This window comes from Phragmites australis, chromosome 16 (genome assembly GCF_958298935.1).
Source record: "Phragmites australis chromosome 16, lpPhrAust1.1, whole genome shotgun sequence".
NCBI classification, from domain to species: domain Eukaryota; kingdom Viridiplantae; phylum Streptophyta; class Magnoliopsida; order Poales; family Poaceae; genus Phragmites; species Phragmites australis.
The window spans coordinates 814,344-837,698 of record NC_084936.1 but is presented as its reverse complement, the minus strand read 5'-3'; the positions used below and the strand labels follow the sequence as shown (position 1 = coordinate 837,698).

The 23,355-nt window shown below is 46.7% G+C and overlaps 3 protein-coding genes across 6 annotated transcripts; 2 read left to right on the top strand and 1 right to left on the bottom strand.

Moving 5' to 3' along the window:
- Nucleotides 1-4,047: 4,047 nt before the first annotated feature.
- LOC133894788 (uncharacterized acetyltransferase At3g50280-like) lies at nt 4,048-5,798 on the top strand. Its single transcript, XM_062334952.1, has one exon. It carries the CDS (start codon nt 4,210-4,212, stop codon nt 5,656-5,658), a length of 1,449 nt encoding a protein of 482 aa, XP_062190936.1. The 5' UTR covers nt 4,048-4,209; the 3' UTR covers nt 5,659-5,798.
- Nucleotides 5,799-8,001: 2,203 nt separating this feature from the next.
- On the top strand, nt 8,002-15,481 carry LOC133896401 (uncharacterized). 3 transcript variants are annotated; one of them, XM_062336995.1, is made up of 20 exons: nt 8,002-8,126; nt 8,331-8,388; nt 8,555-8,671; nt 9,202-9,258; nt 9,347-9,417; nt 11,178-11,277; nt 11,368-11,438; nt 11,530-11,630; nt 11,775-11,878; nt 11,980-12,033; nt 12,125-12,180; nt 12,292-12,330; nt 12,414-12,561; nt 12,645-12,829; nt 12,912-12,982; nt 13,058-13,130; nt 13,318-13,379; nt 13,705-14,096; nt 14,182-14,981; nt 15,068-15,481. In XM_062336995.1, the coding sequence occupies exons 2-20, from the start codon at nt 8,359-8,361 to the stop codon at nt 15,360-15,362; spliced, it is 2,826 nt and encodes a 941-aa protein (XP_062192979.1). In that variant the 5' UTR covers nt 8,002-8,126; nt 8,331-8,358; the 3' UTR covers nt 15,363-15,481. The 3 variants fall into 3 exon arrangements, with proteins under 3 accessions (XP_062192979.1, XP_062192980.1, XP_062192981.1); XM_062336996.1 differs by lacking the exons at nt 8,002-8,126; nt 8,331-8,388; nt 8,555-8,671 and having other exon boundaries at nt 11,183-11,277; XM_062336997.1 differs by lacking the exons at nt 8,002-8,126; nt 8,331-8,388; nt 8,555-8,671; nt 9,202-9,258; nt 9,347-9,417 and adding an exon at nt 10,002-10,530.
- Nucleotides 15,482-15,532: 51 nt separating this feature from the next.
- On the bottom strand, nt 15,533-20,944 carry LOC133896403 (uncharacterized). 2 transcript variants are annotated; one of them, XM_062336999.1, is made up of 8 exons: nt 20,637-20,944; nt 20,282-20,538; nt 19,891-20,076; nt 19,693-19,788; nt 19,547-19,618; nt 19,336-19,452; nt 15,831-16,914; nt 15,533-15,797 (listed from the first exon to the last, which is right to left on the bottom strand). In XM_062336999.1, exons 1-7 carry the CDS (start codon nt 20,848-20,850, stop codon nt 15,832-15,834), a joined length of 2,025 nt encoding a protein of 674 aa, XP_062192983.1. In that variant the 5' UTR covers nt 20,851-20,944; the 3' UTR covers nt 15,533-15,797; nt 15,831. The 2 variants fall into 2 exon arrangements, with proteins under 2 accessions (XP_062192983.1, XP_062192982.1); XM_062336998.1 differs by having other exon boundaries at nt 15,533-16,914.
- Between the last annotated feature and the right edge of the window lie 2,411 nt (nt 20,945-23,355).

The following is a 23,355-nucleotide window of genomic DNA, read 5'->3' as shown; positions in this document are numbered from 1 at the left end:
GCCCACAAAGCCACAACTGCAAAGGTATTCAGCTCGTCTTACCATTATATCGGCATGTGGTGAGTAAGATAAGTGCTAAAGTCAACAACCCCGATGATCGGCCTTAAACGATGCAAGCGATCTATGGTGCTCAGGTTTTCTCTCACGACCTGCCCCCTGGACTTTCTACCGAGGCAGACGACACCCCTAACACCGTCCACATCTCGTCTCATACACACCACTCACCAATCATCTCACCATCAACATGTATTTATAATCAATAATAATCCCTATGCTCGCGAACAACGAAAAACACCGTTGTTCGACTTCTACCGAAAGACCTAAGCATTGCTAAGCATGTATATTGTACTCGTACCTAGACATAACACCATCTCTAGGTTACAAGGAAATTACTTGAACAATTGACCAAGGTAGAAAGATGCAATCGGCATAGGTTCTACTCAAGGGTACCTGACAAATGCATACATACATAAGCATATTTATCAATTGAGACTTCTAAATTTGACATGGGTGAAATATGTTAGTTGCTTGCCTTGTTGCCCTGGATCAGAAAGGTGGAGCGCGTCGGGATCGAACTCAGCCCCCGGGATCATCGGATTGGCGTTCTCTAAAAAGAATAATGTGTGCAATACTATGAGTATGGATGAAATGCAACAATGCATGCCATAAGATACGCAAAACATGCTAAAAGTACAAACATGCGAGCTAGAACAAAATTGGCACTCAAACCAATTTGAAAAGTTGCCGAAAGTGCGAAAACTCCGAACTTTTGTCCGGACACTCTGGACCTGGGCTAAAAATGTGTTTTTCGACAATTCGTCGATCGATTTAACTCCAAACTTGAATCTATGCTATTTACACCTGCGCATATACCATACCAAGGGTTCTAGACTAACTTTGTAGCTTAACCCTTAAGAAAATCTTGAATATAACTCAAATTGCCATTTTCCCAGAAAATGCGGACCCTCCGCACTTTGATGCGGAACCTCCACACTTTGCGAACTATCCACACTTTTATACGGATACTCCGCACTGCCCAGAACTTCTCTGATTTGGGAAAAAAATTATCAAATCAAATTGCGATCTTTTCCAAACTAAAGAGGAATATGTTTGAAATGGTTTATGGAGTCTAGAATTCACTCATCAACCTAGCAACTCGATTCCTAACTCAAATCTCATCTAAATCCTCATTTTGGTCCAAAACCTTAAAAACCCATGAACTTTGCTAAAACTCGAAATCGATCAACCAAACCACGAATTATTGCCATTGAAAACCTAAGAGACTTACTTAAGATGCTTGTGGAGCTGGGTAACCGTCGGGAAGTGGAGGAAATGTACGGAAATCGAGGAACTCTAGTGTTCATTGTGCTTCAACCAAGAACACCAAAAGACATCAAATCTGGTTTGAATCTTTCGAGAAAACGAAAATAAATTGGATGGATGAGTAGCTTATGAGCTCTAAAATACAATGGTACCACATGCATACATTTAATCCCTCTCTTGAGCTCGGATTTTGAAAGAAATAGAGAGAGGGAGTGAGAGCTTGAGTGGGAGGGGGAGCTATAGCTGCTGCTGCACGTGTGCGAGTGAGGGAGGAGAGAGAGGGAGCAGGTGGGCTGTAGCCCACTTGAGAGAGGGAGTGGGTGAGAAGTGGGGCCACATATGGGGCCCACATGTTAAAGAGAATAGGTATTTCTACTACATTTTTTATTATTTTCTCCCCCAACTTTCTCTCTTATTCAAATGATTACTAATGAAGTGCATTAGCGCTTCGGATTACCATTACGCAAAATTTAAGCATAATGCTTAAAAAGTATAATTTTGCTTAAATGTGTGATTAAGAAATTGGGACGTAACAAACTCTTCCTCCCCGATCGCTCATCGTCGTCGATCGTGCCCGACAACGAGGTTTTCACTGTTTTCCGGCGAAGTCCGAGCTGACGCCGTCGTGTTCTCGCCGGCCGCCCGTTTTCCCCCTTTTGTCATCGGCCATCCGATGTAGCGCGTGCGGTCAGGATTAGAAGTACCCGATACCCCTTCATGTTTTAAATTGTGGCCGTCTGATCTAGATCGTGTGCCCTGGATTTAAATACTTTGCCCAGATAGCACCAGTGCCCAGTCAGCACCAGTGCCCAGTCAGCGCCCACCTTAGCCAGCCACCTTAGCATCCTTGTCGACGTGTGAGGCCACGTCAGCCCACCCAAGCCCAGTCAGCTTGCTGATGCAATAATTAGGAGTTTTAATTAAAAAATAATTCCCTTATTCTCTTAAATCAGGTAATTTTACATTTAGGCCCCCAAACTTTTCTATTTTCACAAATATGCCCCTGGTAGTCCTATATTTTTACTTTTAGCCCCCTAAACTTTTATATAATTACAAATATGTCCCTAAATTTTCTATATAGGTCCCTAGAACTTTCTATTTTTACAATTTAGCCCTTGTGCTTTTTCAGAAAAGCCCCTGTAGATTAAAACCATCACAACTTTTTCATACGAGCTCCGATTTAGGCGATTCTTACGCTCTAGAGATCGTAGCAGCGAGTACTATCCGTTAGTAATCTTTTTAGTGTGTTTTGCTACTATTTTCTATACTGTTCTTAGATGTTTGTTTTTATATTGTTTGTTTCCGGTGTGCGTGATGGCTATAGGAGACGAGCAGTGTGTGAACTTGCAGGACCAGATATTCGAGGATTTTGAACAACCAGCGATTTAAGGCAAGTTTCCTTGAGCATGTTGCACCTCTTTTATGACTTTTATGATAATTGTTTATCTTTCTTGCATGCTTGTCTAAATTGGAATCACATGGTTAGGGTTTTACTAGATTTTGTTTGATTATCCTTGTCGTCGTTGATGATTCATGGGAAATGAAGGGTAAATATGCTAGTGCTGTTATGGGTGGGGTAAAGGTTAATTTACACTAATATTTATGCAACAAGAAATTGGGTATGGTAATTTTGTAGTAACATGGTATAAGGATCCCAATTGGATGTTTAGTTTGAGGTGGTGGTGCACAGTAGGATTGTGATTGTTCCTGTGTGGGATCCTAAGGACCTGTTTGTGAAGCCTGTTACCCAGCATAACAGCGCAACCACGAGGCCTATATGGGTACGGCCTAGCCAAATAATTAGATGTCCTCCTTATTCTGTACGCACCAGTGGATGGTTAAGTGGCACAAGAGGGGGCCTCTGCAATGGATGGAATCCTTGTTAGCGATGAAATCTTAGTGGGTGCATATAGAGAAGGTGATTTGTAAAGGTCTTGTAGTGAGATCTCGGCTCTACACCTCGAAAGTGTGAAGCAAAATGAGAATCACAACTCGTGGGTAAAGTGTGCAAACTCTGCAGAGTGTAAACTGATCCATCAGCCATGCTCACGGTTAAGAGCGGGCTTGGACTTCTTCATAATTAGTGGGGATCTTGGATGGTTGGTTTTGAGTAGTCGGGTGGTGGAATCCCGATGAGTTGGTAACCGGATAAGGGATATCTAGTGAGTCTGGTAGTCGGATAGAATCCAATGAGTTGTCCCTTTTACTATTGAAGTTATCACACCTAGTAAATAGGTTGCTATGTCTTTTGAGTCCTAGTTTAGACTGTCATAGTTGCAGTTAACCTCAGTTAAGCTTTTCCTTGTCTTAAGCTTGCATATCATATTTTTTCCACACTTGCTGAGTACTTTATGTACTCACGCTTGCCTTCTCCCAAACCCTTATTGCTGCTCAGAAGGCGAAGATTTCGAAGACCTCCCGGACGATGGAGCCGAGTTCTAGGTGAAGGAAGAGGTCGACCTGAAGGCCATATTCTAGGCTAGCGCTCCCCCGAACAAAGCCTGTGGATGGATGAAAGACCTGCTACCGCTGGAAATTATCTTAGTGTAGTCTTTTAGACCTACGGGTCCTTTTGTAAGAAATATTATCGTTATTTAATAACACTGTTATGTTATCACTTATAAAGTCACTGTAGGTATGAAAACTTGATCATATCATACATATGTAATACATCTGATTTGTTCTTTGAAAATCGGGTGTAACATCCCTCCCATATATGAAACAACTTTGTTCATTGCAATCAAATTGCTGTTACAAATCTTTACCCGGTCAGATGCTTCCAAATCAATAATAGGTCTAAAAAATTTAGAAGCCTCAACCTCTAAATTGGAACATGAGGACCTCGACTCCTCAATCAGCTCAGCCACTAAATAACCAGGTGAGGTGATGGTGACGATGATGGAGGGATCTGCATCTGCGTTTCACGGCGTCCACATCGTGTCACGGCGCCTGGTCCGGCCATCCCCGTCGCCGTTGCTCGCAAGCCCCGGGAGGACGGCGAGCTCAGAGCCCGGGACGGTGCACCTCACGCCGTGGGACCTCCAGATGCTCACCGTGGACTACATCCAGAAGGGCGTCCTACTTCCCAAGCCTCCAGCAGGGGGCGAGCACCTCGTCGAACGCCTCGCGTCGTCCTTCGCGCGCACTCTCGCCCTCTTCTACCCGTTCGCCGGCCGTCTGGTCGTCAACGAGAGTGGGGGCAACAAGTCAGTCACCGTTTCATTGCACTGCACCGGTGACGGCGCCGAGTTCGTCCACGCGGTGGCGGTGCCCGACATCACCGTGGCGGAGATCACGGGCTCGCTCCACGTTCCTCGCATCGTCCGGTCATTCTTCCCGTTCGACGGGCTAGTCGGAGCTGACGCCGTGGCCGGCTCCTGCCCCGTCCTCGCCGCGCAGGTCACCGAGCTCGCCGACGGCGTTTTCATCGCCATGTCGCTAAACCACGGTGTCGCGGACGGGACCACGTTCTGGAATCTGTTCAACACATGGTCCGAGATCAGCCGAAGCTGCGGAGACGCTGACAGGGTTTCCACACCGGCGCCAGTTCTCGATCGATGGTTCCCAGACACCTGCCCCGTTCCCGTCCCTCTGCCATTCGCCAAGCTCCAGGACGTCGTCCGGCGGTTCCACGGCCCGCCGGTGGAAGAATGCTTCTTCACCTTCTCCGCGGAGAGCATTATGAAGCTGAAGGCGAGAGCCAACGCCGAGATGGCCGGCGCGGCGACCGCCAGTATCTCGTCGCTCCAGTCCCTGCTCGCACACCTGTGGCGCTCCGTGACTCGCGCCCGGCGCATCCCCCGGCAGCAGGAGACCTCGTACACCGTGCTCGTCGGATGCCGGGGGCGCGTGAAGCGCGTTCCTCACGCCTACGCTGGCAACGCCGTGGTGCGCTGCACGGCCAAGGCCACCGCCAGCGAGATCCTGGAGAACGGGCTGGGGTGGACGGCGTGGCAGCTGAACCGCGCCGTGGCGTCGCAGGACGAGGCGGCGCTTGTAGAATCCGTGGCGTCTTGGCACAGGGTCCCCCGGTTCGCGTACCTGGAGGGATGGTGGCACCCGACGGTGGTGGTGACCGGGAACTCGCCGCGGTTCGACGTGTACGGGAACGACTTCGTGTGGGGGAGGCCCGTGGCCGTGCGGAGCGGCGGCGCGAACAAAGTGGACGGGAGGGCAACGGTGTACGAGGGGAGGGACGGCGGATGTAGCATGGGTATGGAGTTGTGTCTGGCGCCGGAGGCCCTCGCGCGGCTCGTCGCCGACGACGAGTTCATGGGCGCGGTGACCACGGCGGGTGAATCGTTTCACTCGCAGCTGTGGAAATGTGACGGCTAATAGGCTTGGGCCCAAAGTTGCAACTTGCAAGTGCAACAGGCTTTTCTTTTTATTTTTTTTAACCGAGAAACAATTTCATTTCATCAATTTTTGTGTACACTAGTACTATTAATATCCAATAATCCATCCATCGTTAGTCAGTTTGCTGAGTTTTGTAAGCTCATCCATCTCTCTCTATATATCCAGCATTCGTGATGATTTTTCTCTGCCAAGATAAGATCTTCCCTGCAGTAGGCCTTCGCAGGAATGTATCAGATTCACATGTTGCAGATTTATTTTGCAGCTCATTGGCTCAGCTAAATTGTTGCTGACCGTTGGCTGCTGAGATTATCTTATATGATCTTTGCATGCCACGTTCCTGTAAATACAGTGCTGGGATCTGGTTCTGGCTACTTTGTTGATATGCTCTTGTGCACCTCTAGATTCCCAGATGTGTTGGGATGCAGCAGCTATCCCTTATTCCTTTCAAGCAAGTGCAGTGACTAAAATAAGCAGGTGTCAAGTTCTGGTTTGCTGGAATGGTGATGTGTTCTTAATTTGATCCCTTGAAAAGTATGAATGAAGATCGAGACCAGAGATACCACCGCAAAAACAAAATGTGATATCCCTTCGCATCTTGGCCATATCTCCAAACATGTCTCCATGGATGTATGGTCAATTTAGTCCCTGTGTCTCTTGCTTTCTTTAGTGGGGTGTTTCCTAGCGGACTTCTTTTTCTTCGAGGGAGTGAGTTTTTTTTCCCTCTGTAAATTGCACGGTGTTGTACGCTCTCTACTCTTCTTAATATTAAGGCAGAACTCCTACCATTCTGACAAAAAAAAGAGTAAATTTTAATAATCTATAAATTTTTTTATATATATGTTATAAAAAATTATAATGTCTAGTGCTCATTTTAAAATCCTATAGCTATTTTAATATATGTTAAAAAAAACTACAGTTTCTAATGCTCATTAAAAAAATCTACAACTATTTTAACACATATTGTAAAATATTATAATATTTTATCGTGTGACTACCTGTCATCCTTTAGTAATATATAGGCTCACGATTAATCCTCCTATTATATATTATAGAGGATAACAGGTGTGATCATGATTAAAATGTTATAGTTTTTCAACATGTGTCAAAATAATTATGGGTCTTTGAAATAGGTACAGATATTGTAATTTTCTGTAACATATATCAAAATAGTTATATATTTATAAAATTTATAAAAAAGATGTACGGTCAATTTAGGATTGTTAGTACTACCTTTCTCCTTCTGAGCTGAAAATTCAGGGAAGAGGACAAGGGCATTTGGAAACACGATTCCCCATTTCTTTGAGCAATCACCAAAATGTACTAGTACTATAATGTATAAACGGAGAGTCCATTTCAGAACGCAGTCCCCAATCTGTTTGAATACGCATCATCATCATCAATGTTGAAATGCATGCGCATCTGTGCATGGATGGAAACGAGCTTCTAGATTGCAATGTTGACATCACGCATGGAGCAGTTGCTTGCGGGCATAAACAAGTCAGCAAGATCTAGTATTTCTCCAGCTGGGGGCATTGGACTTTCTGGAAGACTAGAAAAAACATGCATGTGACCAAGACTTCCATGGCAGTGTGTGGCTGCTTGTCACGGTTGCCTACTACCTAAAAGGCATAGAGGCCTACTGGTTTTCAGTTTCAGAACACTATTTTGGTTGAATTATCTGATGTTAGCCCTAACGGATTTCCTTCGAAGACCAAAATCTCATCATGAAGAGATTTTTTCCCTTCAGCGCTCCAACGATTTCCTTCACGACGAGATTCCTAAAGTTATTCCCTTCAGGACGGAATTCTCTCTCATTTCCCTTTGCGATTCCCCTTGAAAAGAAGCTGTTGGAGATTAGAGAAAATAAAAGGAATTAAAATGAGAAATAAAATAAAGAGAATTTAGTTAGCCAAAGAGTTGTCTATGATAAACACTATTTTCATTGATTGCCTAGTTTTTACTTGTCATTAGCAGTAGTCACAATCTTTCTTTTTATTTTTATTTTTTGGAAAAGAGGGCTTATTTTTCCACTCACCAAAAGGAGATAAGACATAAAGAAACTGATGCCGACAAGTATCATCGTGCTGTCCATTGTTTTTTTTCTCTGATGGAGTGTTAGACCATCCTAACTATATTTTCTTTATTTTATTTTATTTATTTTTTTCGTTCTTATTATTTTTATTTTCTTTTTTTTTCAATAAAATCACGAAAGGTAAGGAGGGAATCTCGTTCTGAAGAGAATGATTTGAGAATTCTGTTATGAAAAAAACTGTGAAGAAAAATTATTAGAGCGTTTAAAGAAACGAGACACGAGAATACTTTTACAACAAGGAATCTTGTCCGCGAAAAGAATCTATTGGGCGTGGCCTTATAAAACACAAAGCTGAGCGCCTTCCAGAAAGAGCTGGACCATCCGGATCTTGTAGAGTGATAGCATTCAGATTCAGGTATCGCTCTTCTCTCCTACTGTCTCCTGTGTTGGTGATTAATTCCAGTTGATTGATTCCTCTATGGATGCCTGGACTGCATTCCTTGGGTCGCTTCCTTTGCATTCAGACTTGTTTCTTGAGATGCGGAGATATTTGTGCATCTGTTTTTTACAGTATTTCCTTGTGCTTGTGCGTGCCGATACAATCCGAATCGCCTCTCAGCTCCAAGGCAAGCAGTGTTTGTGCCGAGATGGGAAGTTCAGAGATGCAGCAAGCAAAGGTGCCCAGTATTTCTTCTTCCTTTTGTTCTTTAATTTGGTTAGGATTTTCCTGGTGGTGTTCAAGTCACTTCTCTTCACTGATCTATTGTGAAATGTTTTCTTCGATGTTTCGACCGGTTGTATTTGGCAAGCAAACTAGTCTGACATGGTTGTTTCTTGCTTCAGGTGCACTCGCACATCGATTGCTCGCAACCGCCATCAAGAACTTGGCAGAGGAAATTCGACGATGAAGGCAAGAAGGTCGCAATGTTTAGCATGACCATGAATGATATGATAGCACTTGTGAGTTGTACCTTTAAGCTTTCTGTTTCACAAGATACAAAATGAACTGGTTAAATTGGCTCTTTCCAACTTTTCTAAGACCAACCCAAGGACTTCCCTTCATGCTCAGATTCCTGTCGTAAAGGAATTTTCATTCCTTTCAGCGCTTCAACAATTTCTTCTCATGGTTACTGTCATGAAGTAATTTCCAAATTTCTTACTTTCAGGATAGGATTCTCTCTCATTTCTCTTTACGATTACTGGAAGAGAAACGGTTAGGGACGAGAGAAAATAAAGAGAATAAGAACGGAGAAGGGAATCAGAAAAGGAATAAAATGGAGAGAATATGGTTAGAGATGGTCTAAGAAAATACCAAACATAGGGCCCTTCCTGGTATTATCATAGGTTCAGCTGACCTGGACAGCAAATGAACTTCTAATATCGAAATGCAACTGATTTGGCTTAGTCATATCAGCAATTAACAAAATAAACAACTGTCACATTTATGGTGAGCAGTATTAACAATAACCATGTTTCTGGTGGTATTGTAGGTGCCCTTGATTGTCAAAGTACTGCGACTGCAAGTTGAAGAAGGGGCAAAAGGCCTAGTGAGTTGTGTTTCAGTTGCCCAAAAATCAGCAGAAAATTGTTCTACCCTGTTACTGAACTTTCGAACAATTCTTCACTTTTCCGAAGGCTACAGTCTATGATCCACTCAAGAAATGGATGGACAACTGCTACCGCGGTGTACCCCTTGGTGGGCTAGGGTCAGTTCTTTCAGCCTTTGCTGCATAAGTCCTAGAGCAGCTAAGTTTCCTATAAGTACAGGCACAAAATCAGCTTTATATTACCTTACAAAATTGCCATGGTGAAAGCTAGTGTGCAACTTGTCTCTATATACGATTGAACATGATAGGAATCATGACAGTGTTTTTTCTCAAAGAAGATGCAAAAATTTGCATCAATTTATTAGAGCAGAGGAAGACCCATGAAAATTCTGTACATGAGATACCAGCGGTGGGTCCCGACCCCGAGTCGTCTCGCTCGTGAGGCGACTCGGGGGATCCCGCCTAGATCTGGCAAGGCCGCCGCCGCCATGGCCCGCTGGTGACGGCGGCGGCGGCCACCCCCTCCCCCACCTCCCTCCATTTCCCCCTCTTACCCCTCCCCCCCCCCCCGACCCTATTGTGCGTTGTACTTGCTCCGGCCGAATCCGCCTACGTGGTTGCTTGCTCCGACCAGATCCGCGCTGTAGATTGCCGGATCTATCATTTCCCGGCTAGATCCGTGCGAATGCTCGCCTCTTGCGGCATGTTTGCTCTTCAGCTTCGGCAGAGGGCTGCGGGCTCATGCGCGGCTCTTCGGTTGCTGCGGGTGTGAGGTTTGCTGTCTAGTTGGTCGCCGTCCTGGTCGACTCTGCCTGCGATCGGGCTGCTGCTGCCTAGCAGTCCCAGATGCTGCCGCCTGATGTCCTTGAACGGGCCGTTAGTGGACCCCAGTGCGCCATGCGGTGGCTGACCGTTGTTGACGACGATGTTGGTGCAACCCTAGCGATCATGTCCAGTCATTTCTTGATGGTGGATGCATCGCTTGGGCCTCGTGCTTTGGTGATGTGTGCTGCTAGTTGTTCTCTTGCAGGTGAATGGTCTGGTCGACCCGTCGAGCCTCTGGGTTCACTGGGTTGTACCGTGGTAGGGGGAATTATGGGCGAAAGCCCTGACAGGCTCCATGCCATTGCCGACGACAGTGACGCCCACGGGTGTCATTACCTCCCTGGAGGTGTTGTGACGAAGCTTCCCCCCTGAGATCTCTTCGGGTGAAAACCTTGTTCGGCTTCCCGGACGAGTGACGGTGGTTCCATTGCTGCTTCCTTCCTGAAGGCGTAGTTTCAGAGAATCCCTCTGTTTTTTGTTGTTACAACTGACGGCACTCCTTGCAGGGTACACCATCCTCCGTTGTTGTTTGCCCTTTTGTCCGACCCCTTCGTTCTCCTGTTCGGTTGAACTTCCCATCACCTTTCAACGCTTTGCGTCAGAGGCTGTGTTCCGACGTCCCAGGACCCCGTCTGTTGAGCTTGTGGTTTGGCGTGGGAGCCGCCGACCGAGTTGGGTAGTCAGACGTGAGAACAGGGCTCCGCCTGTTGAGTTGTCAGGCTGTGTTTGGTCGAGGTGCTAACTGGGCATAGTTGCTTGCAGGGTAGCGTTGATTGGTGTGGGTGCTGTTTGGTTGATTAGGTGTACCGATGGTGTCTCCGTGCCGGCCTTCTGTTTGTTGTGTGTTTGCCGGGTTGTATGCTGCTTCGATGAACCATTGCCGTCCGGTTATTTAAGGGGTTTGAGGTTTCCTTCGTTCTTTTTTTTGTCTTTCGTGTGAGTTGGGCTCTGTGGGTTGTAATGCAGTGATTGTTCAGGTTTTTGGATCCGGTTTTCTTTATAAACTAGATCATTTTCTTCTTAATACAATGACGCGCAGCTCTCTTGCGGGTTCGATAAAAAAAAATTCTGTTCAATCCACGTCCATTTATCAGTGCAGGAAGCATAGGGAGGAGCTACAGAGGGTACTTTCAGCATTTTCAGATATTCCCCATGACATATGAAGAGAAGCCTATCCTAGCAAATCAGTTTTCAGTAATCACTCTACATCTCCATTCATGATTTGCAATACCCAATTGCACTCAACTGTAAACAACTTGTGATTGCCACTATTTTCTTACCTAGGCATTCATTTCACGCCCCAATGGAAAGAAGTACTCCACGGTGTTGTCTGCACCGACTGCGGATCTCCTCAAGTGAGCACTGAAATCCTAACAAGCTTATTTATATGCATCTGAAAAAGGCCAGACATATCATGGTCGTGCATTGTGCAAATTTCATTTACAGGGGAATCGATAAAGCCGGTATTGGATCGTGGGACTGGAAGCTGAAGGAGAAGAATTGCACGTACCATGGCCTATTTCCAAGATCGTGGACAGTATATGATGGTAGGTTACTCACAGCACATCAGTTTCAGACACTTTTAACTGAGAGCGATAATTTTCGGCGGCACTGAAAACATGTCAATCAGCTGAAGAAACATGCCAATCTGCTACACCCTACTGATCTACTGTTCCACAATGTCAATGTAGGTGAGCCTGATCCTGAAATCAAGATCACCTGCCGTCAGATATCACCGTTCATCCCTCACAACTACATACATAGCAGCTTCCCAACTGCAGTTTTCACTTTTACGGTATGTAATTTTTTTTTATCTTCTTTTTGTTTCTGATGCAAAGACAACGATTCAAAATTGAGTTGCATCTTGCTTACCTTTACTTCTGACGACGCTTGCAGGTGCACAATTCTGGGAGCACGCCTGCAGATGTAACATTGCTCTTCACCTGGGCAGTAAGTACAGGCCAACACCTCGTTTGTTCTTCAGTACAGATGTGAAGACATCTTTGAGGAAAGACTTGACCTTTGTTTGATCGTCTTGTAGAATTCAGTTGGTGGGAGATCAGAAGTCACCGGGCATCACACCAACTCTAAAATGAAGTAATGAGCATTGCATTGCATTTATTCTCACCTCCAGCTGATGCAATGCAGCAGCAAGTTGTCAGACATCCGTCTTACTTTGTCGCAATTGTGTTCTTGCTTCTTGTGCAGAGCACGCGACGGCGTCCATGGCGTTCTCCTCAATCACAGGTGCGTTCAGCGTCTCATTTTAGCAGAACTGCATTGTCGCACTTCTGCAAATGGCGATTCTTGAGATGGCAGCACCAATGCAGGACGGCGGACGGGCGCCCTCCTGTGACGTTCGCGATCGCATCCCAAGAGACGGACGACGTCCGTGTCACCGTCTGCCCTTCCTTCACGATGGGCCAGCCCAGCTCCGGCGAGTTCACGGCGACGGACATGTGGGAAGAGATCAAGAATGTAGGCACCTCCATCCATCCCTAAGCTCTCTGCAGCGCCCATCCAGTCGTCGCACAACTTGTCTCTGACGTTTGCTGGAACAGCATGGTTCCTTCGGCAATGTCGGCGCCGGCGACGCGCCGAGGGCGGCGTCGAGGCCCGGGTCGTCCGTCGGGGCGGCGGTGGCGGCGTCGACGGCCGTGCCGGCGGGGGAGACGCGCGTGGTGTCGTTCGCGCTGGCGTGGGCGTGCCCCGAGGTGAAGTTCCCCACCGGGAGGACATACCACAGGTAAGGTGGCCGCGTCTCGCTGCTCGGAAACTGCTCGGTTCTGCCATGGCCCGCCATTGACATGGAACTCTGGCTGAGGCAGGAGGTACACCAAGTTCTATGGCCTTGATGGAGGTGCAGCTGCAGAGCACCTGGCTCATGGCGCCCTTCTTGGTGAGATCTCAGAGCGAACCTGAGTGCGTTTGGTGAAGATTGCGCCGCTCATTTGCCTACCTTGCCTGCGTGCAGAGCACATGGAGTGGGAGTCTCAGATCGAGGAGTGGCAGAGGCCTGTTCTGCAGGACAAGAGGCTGCCTGAGTGGTAAGGAAGGAATTCAGATTTTGTCAGGCTCCGCTCCATGACAATGCCAAATCAAAACCTGCGCCTTCATGTTTCAACATTTTTCATATCTATGATTCTCCTAAGAACTCGTTGAAATGCGCAAACATATAGATAAACTCAAATAGGTGAAAGGAACCTGCTTCGACCATGGACATTGCCTTTTCAGGTATCCAGTTGCGCTGTTCAACGAGCTCTACTACCTGAACGCTGGAGGCACCATATGGACAGGTTACTGCTACGTGCTACTCCCGGTTCAAAATTTAACTTTGATCATTGTTTTCTCACAAAATAGATCATTTATAGATATAAAATCAATATAGTGTGAAAGCATTTTGAAATATGTATGAATCTAATTGTGTGATTTTTATACACTAAGCATACTTATAGTTTGAATAATTGTTGGTCAAAATATACAAAGTTTGATATTTTCAAAACAAAATACGCATTGTATTTTTAAATGGGGGGAGAAATGATGTAACCATGATCGGTCATCCAAAAAAAAATCCAGTCTTTTCATGACTTGAACAAGAAATCTATGCTGGAAATGTGACAGACGGACAACCCCCGAAGAAGGCCGGCTTTGCTCCATCCGGGACCGGCGGCGAACCGTTGTCGCTCGACACGCTCCGTTCTGCAGACAGCGGCACCGCGGTGGACGGCGTCCTGCGCGCGATGGCGTCGGCGACGGAGCGGCAGCACGCGGCGGCGTCGTTCGGCACGGCGCTGCTGCGCGGCGGCGAGGAGAACGTGGGGCAGTTCCTGTACCTGGAGGGGATGGAGTACCACCTGTGGAACACCTACGACGTGCACTTCTATTCCTCCTTCGCGCTGCTCGCCCTCTTCCCGGAGCTCGAGCTCTGCCTGCAGCGCGACTTCGTCAGGGCCGTGCTCCTGCACGATCCCCGCCTCCGCCGCACCCTCGACGGAAAGACCGTGCAGCGCAAGGTGCGCAGGACATCGAGCTTCATGCACCGACCGGTTCACCCAGAGCGACACGGAATGTGACAAACCCGCAATGCAATTTGTGCAGGTTCTTGGCGCGGTGCCGCACGACGTCGGGCTCAACGACCCGTGGTTCGAGGTGAACGCGTACATGCTGCACGACGCGGCGCGGTGGAAGGACCTCAACCCCAAGTTCGTGCTGCAGGTGTACCGCGACGTCGTGGCCACGGCCAACGCCGGCTTCGCGGAGGCGGCGTGGCCGGCAGTGTACATGGCCATGGCGTACATGGACCAGTTCGACCGGGACCGGGACGGGATGGTCGAGAACGAGGGCATCCCCGACCAGACGTACGACATCTGGTCCGTGTCCGGCGTCAGCGCATACACCGGCGGGCTCTGGGTGGCCGCGCTGCAGGCCGCCGCCGCCATGGCGCGCATCGTCGGCGACCGCGCCGCCGAGTGCTACTTCCGGGAGCGGTACCGCAAGGCGAAGCGCGTCTACAACGGCGAGCTCTGGAACGGCGCCTACTTCAACTACGACAACAGCGGCGGCGCGAACAGCTCGTCCATCATGGCCGACCAGCTCGCCGGGCAATGGTACGCGAGAGCGTGCGGTCTGGAGCCGATCGTGGAGGAGGAGAAGGCCCGGAGCGCGCTGGGGATGGTGCTGGACTACAACGTGATGCGGGTGAAGGGCGGGGCGATCGGGGCGGTGAACGGGATGCGGCCGGACGGCAGCGTGGACATGTCGTCGACGCAGTCCAAGGAGGTATGGCCCGGGGTGACCTACGCCGTCGCGGCCGCCATGATCCACGAGGGCATGCCGGAGGCCGCGTTCCGGACGGCCAAGGGCGCCCACGACGCCGCCTGGTCCAAGGACGGTTTCGGGTCAGTACAAAATCACCCGAGTCCTAAGCAGCTTGAAAGATTGCTCTGCAGATTCACATTCCGACTGATCAGTGAGTGAGATGCAGGTATGCGTTCCAGACGCCGGAGTCGTGGACGGCCGACGGCGGCTACCGCTCGTTGCACTACATGCGGCCGCTCGGCATCTGGGCGATGCAGTGGGCGCTGTCGCCGCCGGAGCTCTACAAGGACCTCAGTGTGGAGTCGCCATCTGCAGAAGACTCGCCGGCGGACGCTGCCATAGGGCAGGCGCAGTTCGACAAGGTGGCGAGCATGCTCAAGCTGCCGGAGGAGCAGCTAAAGGGAAAGGGATACCTTTGGGCCATCTACCATCTTCTTAGGCAGATGGTACTCCCATCATAAGAGCTGGAGAAATTCTTTTCGAGTCTGAAACAGTGTACCATTGGCAGCAGTTAGGAAGTGCACAATACTCTTCCATACGCATCATCATATGATAAATAACATGATGCAGGTCAAAATAACAGATGACTAATAGATTAAGGGATCCATACATTACTCAACAAGCTGCGAAATAATAAAACAAGGTTCTCCTCTAAACTGAATAGGATGTTTTAAGTCATCTTAACCAACTACTAGGTACTACAGAGACGCGGTATAACAACTCGATGGGTTACTAACCCTTTTAGATAACAAAAGTCAGGCACTACCCATTGCGTCCATAGGAAACATCCAAATGATCCAAACAGAGGACGGCGGAACACACTACCCAACAAGATCTTGATGTCAGTGAAGTTTGATAATATCATGCAGTCCACTGCCCGCCATATCCAGCAGCAGGCTGCGGTGGCGACACCCCCTTTGCAGCAGCAGGCTATGGATTTGCGGGGGCTGCAGCATACCCACTCTGAGCCGGTGGTGCTGCAGATTGATCATAACTGGGCGGATTTGTAGGTGGCTGGGTGTATCCTGCCTGACCATAAGCAGGCTGGCCGGCTGCTGGTGCAGAAGCATAACCAGCCTGACCAGCTGCCGGAGTAGGACCATATCCTGACTGTGGGTAGGCACTTCCATAGTTGGGATCAGCAGGAGCTCCCTGGTACCCGTAGTTCGCATTGGTTTGGGCTGCTTGATCACCATATGCTGGTTGGGTTGGCGGGTACTGAGCATAGCCACCTTGTTGTGCGCCTTGCTGAGGATAACCTGGTGCTGCTGGTGCACTCTGACCATATGGAGCGGGCGCTTGCCCAACCTGCTGTGGGTAACCCTGTTGAGCATACCCATCAGGTCCAGTCGTTGCGCCATATGTCTGATTATAAGCAGGAGGCTGCTGAGATGGTGGCCCGTAAGATGTAGGAGGCGGTGCCTGGTACGTGCCATCTGCGACTGGTGCACCTCTGGGCGGCCATTGTCCAGGTCCACTGTATGCAGGCCTAGCATAAGGATCTGGCTGTTGAGGATAGCCTTGCTGGGGTCCCATTGGTGGCTGCCCATAGTACTGCTGGTTTGGCACCGGAGCATTGTATCTAGGATCACCATATCCATGGCCATAGTTCTGTTGAGGTGCAGGTTGTGGATACTGAGGTTGTCCATAACTAGGAGCCTGCGATGGCCCATAACTGTTGTAGTTCCCTGGTCCAGGAGGGTAGCTTGGTGGCTGGCTATCATATGGTTGAGATCCCTGCTTGTAGTAGTCATAACCGCCACCCTGATGGGAAGAATGGGGTGGAGGGCCCTGCCTCTGGTCCCAGCCCATGCCACCTCTTGGTGGTGGCTGCTGCGGGTAGCCACCGTAGGGTTGGTTGTAGTTCTGAGGTGGAGGCATACCTCTTGGTGGGTATCCATAGCCAGGCTGAGATTGAGAACGAGGTGCCCACTGAGAAGCTGCACCATGACCCTGAGGGCGGTAATTCTGCTGACCAAATCCACCAGATTGGGTTGCATGCCTCGAAAATGTCTGTATAAAAAAAGCATATTAGGAACCAAAAAGGAAGTCAAGATAACAGACATAGTACCAAATACTACAGTTCCAAACTGACACATAAAGCAGAAGGCATTTACAAGACGTTATCAAAGAGAAATTCAGATGGTGATCCCGTTGCAGTTGAATAACACTAAGAAAACAGGCCTGCATATTAGCTCAGCTATCATACTTAAATACAGTCCACCATTGATAGCTAAATCATGCAAGAAATATGTTCAAGAAATGGATCCCATTAACACTAATAAAAATTCCACAACCTTGTAGACAACATGATCCTAACCATAAAAAGATTCGAAATGTCAATCTAATGTGACACCATTACTAGAATGCAAACATCAACATGACCCTTGGTTCACCATCATCAAAATTGCAACAAGCGTGGAAATTAGGGACAGGGTTTGGAAACCAACATGTTGGTGCGACTCATAAACGTGTAAGAAGCTTGTAAAGATCCTAGTGCAACACAGTTTCAATCGGAAACACAATAATATTGAGAGATTAAATGCACTGCAGCACACATATCCAATAGCAACTGTGACAATATTGGTCATGATAGTAATGCTACTTAACCTGAATTTGCTGATAGGACTACTTCAACACTCTAGTCAGAATGCTAGCATATCAAATAACTCACAATAGCAAGCAAATTCGCTGCTGTTCAGCTATAGTATATAGAAGTGGTGTTTTGCAGACAACATACAGTCACAAACGATTCAGTTCAGCAAACCTAGACATGGTGATGAGGTAGCCTTGTCATGGCAATGATACACTTGTTGCTGTCTTCCAATGCCATATTGTTTCATTTTCAGCAATAGGCAGCCTTACCAGTTACCAACTACGTAGCCATGCAAGGGTAAGGGATAATGATCAGTATCCCTCTTTTGTGCATGTATAGGATGAAGAACGATGACCCCATGCGGAAAGCCCAGCTGTGTCTGCATTAGGATACCCAACCAACTCCAAATTGGCACCTTCAACAAAAATAATTCATGGAAACTGGAAGCGAATGAACCTGACGAGTCAGTTCTGACTTCTTATGTAGGTAACAGAAACAGATCTCATCTGATAATTTGCAAAAGGCTAACTGGGCAAACCACTAGGATAGTAACACGGCACTTGCAAAGCTGAAGTCATGGATCAGGTGAAAGCATCGAACAAAATGTACTTGTGCTCCATTTTACTTCAACTAAGCATGCCCAAATCTACAGTGAAATCCAACGGATGAGAAAAGTTCTATCTACATATGTACTATGACGAATAGTCAGGCTAATGGAACCAGTCTCAAGAATAATGTGAATTGTATCCAAATCTCCAAATGAACCACTTGTTATGAATCAGTTCATTCCATTCCTGAACAATTGATCATGCATGCCTTACTCTTTCATAATTAATATAGTAAATACATAAACCAAGAACATTAATCCGATGGACATGTCTGGAAGCAGTGCATGGTGCTGTAAAACGAGAAAGCAAAGCCCATAAAAAATAATAGTGCCTAGTATCAAGTACAGGGGTTTTGATGAGAAAAGGAAGTTGAAAATATTCAACGTTTAACAGTAAATTTGATGAAGCATACAAACTTAAGAAACAAATATTCCTCAGTAACAATGTGCACAGGAGGAGATAATAAATTTATAACTCATGAAGCTAAAGAATCAAATTAATCGCTTAAAAGTTATAGGTCACAGACTCAGTCCTGCCAAAGTGATGGCATCCATTGTCTCATCTTTCATCAAAAAGTGGTAGAGATAACACAGAAACGGATCACTGATTAAGAACTTACCTTCCAGTCCAACTAGGCACTGCTATATATCAAGATTGATACTTCATACAAGGCCCATTGTAGAAGAGACTGGTTAGTTTATAACCACGCTTCAGATTTAATAAGCAGGCAAAGGCCCAACACTACCCAACACATGAAAATAGCAATCTATTTACAATATTACTAACAAAATAAAGATGTCAAACAATGTTTTTTCTTAACAATAAATATCAGTACAATTGGGACATCAATGCAAGTTAAAGTCGAATTAATTGAATTATCAGATAAGGCAAGACGAATTAATCCAATGACAGGAAATCTCAAGTGTTGCTCAACAAAATTAAAAAAGAACCAATCAACAAGATCGAGGTAGACCGAATGTAAAGGCGATGTTCTCAGTATTCATGCCATGGAAATATTAAATTCATTATCTAGCTTCACTGATTTAACCATATCATGAATGAAGATACAACAATCATGAAGGAGGATCGCATCAACAGCCAGCGTAATTGAATTAATCACAGCAACAATGAACAATACAAAGCATAAAGCAGCTGCATACAATCTTCTAGCAACACAGAATAATGAAAGCACGAATGGATTATAAAAAGCACAGAGCAGAATCACATCACCTGATTCATAGCTTCCTTGATCATGTCTTTTGCAACTTCGATCTGCTTCTTACTCCCAGTAACACGTACAGTTCTTTCAGTCAATGTAACACCCTCCGGAGGATGTTGGGGAATCAACTACAAGAAATTTTCAAATTTCTCACGACCTTAGGCCTCAGTTGATATGAGCTGTAACAGTATACCATGCCAACATAACAAGTAACATATCCACCTGAATACGAGCACCGGATCTTGTTTGCAGACTTTTAATTGTCTCACCGCCTTTTCCAATAATCAGACCAACCTATAGAATCAAGAGAATGGTTAAATGAATAAAATGGTATGCAATATACTTCATCGTTGAAGCTAAGAACTAACCTTGTTATCAGGAACTGTCATCTCAAACTGCTCTGATCCTGACTGTCCACTTCCAAAACCTCTAGCTATTAAAGCAGGGGATCCACCAGCCTCAGCCTGGAGTAGAGCATTCGAGAAAAGTTAGTTGAAACTTGCATGGATGGATATAAGACTCAAAAGAACAGCTACAATGAAGGAATCAACACATATTTAGTGTACCTCAGCTATGACACTTTTAATAAGCTGCTCAGCTTTATCAATGCTTTCAAGGGTTCCAACTAATTCAACCGACCGAGTCAGAGCATTTGAGTCAACATCGACATCCTTGGTTATTTGGATCTTTGCACCTGAGCTCGTTTGCAAGTTCCTGATTGTTTCACCAGCTTTTCCTATTAGAACACCGACCTGCATGAACCCCCATGATCAGAATGCACTGAATTGCGTGTCAAAAATAATAGTGCTTGTGAACTTTTTTTAATATTTGTTATTTTATCCCTTTTTCATAGGCCTTGCAGGTAGTACATACTATCAGTTCCATACCAAATCTCAAAATTCTAAACGAAGCAGAATCCAACAGCACACCAGATATCCATGGCACGAGTAGTTATACCTTGCTATTGGGCACTTCGATTTTACGAGAAGTCTCCTGCGCGGCACTTGATGCATCACCTTCTTGCTGAGGAGCTTCAGCCGCTGCTTCTGGTGTGGACTCAATCGGCTTCTCATCAGAACCCACCAGCGAATCCGTACCAGGAGCGGCCTCACCATTCTCAGCATCCGCCGCCCCCTCCGCTGGAGCAACCTTGCTGTCATCCGCAGCCGCTGGCTCCTCCACCTTCACAGATGGCTCATTGTCCTGCTCAACCCCTGATCCCAAAAGAGAAAACGAGCAAGTTAATCAGTTCAACCGAATGCTTCAATAGATATTGTTCAGAGACAGATAGACAGGAAGGCGAGAGATCCACCTGCGGCATCGGGCTCGCCGTCCGCGCGCGGACGCTTGGCGTCCCCGCCGGCGCCGTTCTCCTCCGCGCCGGCATCGACCTCCTCGAGCTTCCTCTTGTGATCGCCCTCGCCCTCGGGGGCCGCCTCCTGCTCGGCAGGGGCGGATTCTACGGCCAGGGACTGCTCCTGGGGGGCTACTTCCGGCGGCGGCGGCGCTACGTCGGAGTCCGCCATGGGGGGCGAAGGGATTAGGGTTTGAGGGTTTTCGCCGCCCCCAATTTTTTTTTAAAAAAAAACACGGGTGGGCGTGGAGGCGCTTCTGGTGATGAGAGGAGGCCCCTCCTGCTTATATAGGGACACTGAGGCGTGTCTTGTTAGAAACAGTACGTATCATATGGAGAGAGGCGTCTTTAATTGGAACGCAGGCTGAGGGCGAAAGCGTATTTAGGGTACTCTGCAAATGGAGAGAGACGTATTTCTGCAAACTGAGTACCTAAGACTTGACTACACGTATTTCTGCATATTTCAAGTTTGAACTGATATAGAAGGAAATAAACACACACCATATGGAGAGAGGCGTCTTTCTTTGGAAACACAGGCTGAGGGCGAAAGCGCATTTTGCACTGAGTACCTAAGGCTTGACTGCACATATTTATGCACATTTCAAGTTTGAATTGATATAGAAGGAAATAAACACAAACCATCTCAAATTTGGTACCGGTAGTGTCTCTCCTTTTTCTTATAGCCGGTCATGGCGGAGCCATTTTTACGGAGTGTTTGCGTAATGTATTGAATTATTGGATGAGATATCCTTTGCGTGTCAACTTGAAATTTATAGGCTTCCATGTGGTTCCAATTCTTCTAGAACAATTTTAATTACAAGCGGATGAATCACGCTTTGAAATCCCTCGGCATTTAAAGGTTGGTTTGTTGAGTTGCTTATTTGAGCCACTAGATGCCATGCAAACAGGAACAGGAACGGCCAACCTACTAAATATACTAAAATTATGTTATACTAAACAAATAGTGTTATTTACAATGTCATTCACACCAAAGATGTCTTTTTAGATTGACAAGCCAGTCCACTTAAGGCTTCATTTGGCAACCCTGGGATTGCACCCCAATTCTAGCCATCCAGGGAAGGAGATCCGGGGTAAAAACTCATTCGTGATAGAAAAGTGTGTTTGGCTAAAGTGCGGAACGGAGTGACCCTGACCCAAACCCTATTGTTCCAAGGGAAAAGGGAAAATACCCTCTCCAAGCTGGAATGAAAAAGCACTCGTGTTTCTCGCTCTCGTGGTCTTATCTCGCTCACCTCGCTGGTCTAGCGCCTCCTCCGGCGAGCTCCCTCGTCGGTCCGACAGCACCTCCAGTGGGATCCATCCCTGATCCAGCGGCTCCTCTATCAAGCTCTCCCTCCAATACAACAGACCCCTCCTTGAATCAGCAACTCTGAAAGTGCATCTATGCCCCTATATGGATTTTGGCTAATTGATGACAAATGATTAAGGGACTAATAGGGTTACTAAAGTTATGAACATGTTTTAAGTTTTATTAGATAAGTTAAGAGACGTTAGCGTCCCTCAAAAAGAAAGAAAAAATAAGCGACATGTAGTTACTTAATAAGTTTTAATTCATTTTATTTTGAATTTGAGTTCATGATAGCCATACTATCAAGAGGAATGCATGTTGATAGTCTTGAAGGTGTCTCAGTGCTCAAAGTATCCTTTTAGAACCAAAAGTTGAGATACACAATCACCCATGGATACCGGGGAAAAAAGCTTTTGTTGTCTGAGCCCAGAGTCTCCGGGTTAGCCTGGATACTCCGGACTCTGATCAGTAGGTCGGAGTCTATGGGTGAGACTCTGGCAGAGAGTCTCGGTTTGAGCTTAAGAGCTCAACCTGGAGTCTCCGGATTAGCCTGGATACTCCAGAATCTGGTTTGTGGCCGGAGTCTCCGAGTGAGACTTCGCGCTAGAGTCTCGGGTAGGCTTTAAGTGCTTAACTCGGAGTTTCCGGGTTGGCCTGGATACTCCGGTTCTAGTATTTTTGGACCCTCCAAGGAGGCTCTGGATAGTGATTTTGCATGTGTGTCCATGTGTTACCCGAAGTCTCCGGATGAACCCAGATACTCCGGATTAGTACAAAATATACAGTAATGGCTAGTTTTTTGAAGTGAGCTATAAATACCCCTCACCCCTCCTTTAATAGCTTTTGAACCACTCATGGACAAACTCATTTAAAGCCATTCAATAGCCATCCTAACTCTTCTAGAGTTTTGATTTTTGCAATTTGAAGATTAGGGGTTGGAAAGTGAGATTGAGTGCTAGAGAGCTAAAATCCATTCTTGAGCAGGTCATCGCCAAGCTTTCGATTCACGCTCTTTATTCTTGGAGCTTTGAGTTTCTAGATGGCAAGACGTCACCCAGAGAGCACCTAAACTTGTAGAATGTCCAGGAAAGTTTGTATTACCCTTTGATTTGAGTAAGAACCTTAACTTTATCTTTGTGGTCGCTTGGGTGAGAAAATAATTGAGAAAGATCTGGCTTTTTGCGAGCTTGAGACGTAGGCACTTCTTTGTAAGGTGGTCGAACGTCGGGAATAAATCCTTATCTACTTTACTTTATTGCATATTTACTTATTCTAGTTGATTTTTGGGGATTTTTTTATCTACTTGTTTGTGTGCATGTGACTATAGGTTGTTGGTGATAAGGTATTTAGGCATCTCTTAGAACTTGT

Bases quoted from the DNA above. Each gene is read 5' to 3' on its own strand.
- LOC133894788 (XM_062334952.1), top strand. From the start codon at position 4,210: ATGGTGACGATGATGGAGGGATCTGCATCTGCGTTTCACGGCGTCCAC.
- LOC133896401 (XM_062336995.1), top strand. From the start codon at position 8,359: ATGGGAAGTTCAGAGATGCAGCAAGCAAAG. The intron at 11,278-11,367 runs GTAATCACTCTA...TTTCTTACCTAG, and splicing joins TCCTAGCAAATCAGTTTTCA to GCATTCATTTCACGCCCCAA. The intron at 12,830-12,911 runs GTAAGGTGGCCG...TGGCTGAGGCAG, and splicing joins ACCGGGAGGACATACCACAG to GAGGTACACCAAGTTCTATG.
- LOC133896403 (XM_062336998.1), bottom strand. From the start codon at position 20,850: ATGGCGGACTCCGACGTAGCGCCGCCGCCGCCGGAAGTAGCCCCCCAG. The intron at 20,077-20,281 runs GTATAACTACTC...GGGTTCATGCAG, and splicing joins TCGAAGTGCCCAATAGCAAG to GTCGGTGTTCTAATAGGAAA. The intron at 19,619-19,692 runs GTTAGTTCTTAG...TTGATTCTATAG, and splicing joins TGACAGTTCCTGATAACAAG to GTTGGTCTGATTATTGGAAA.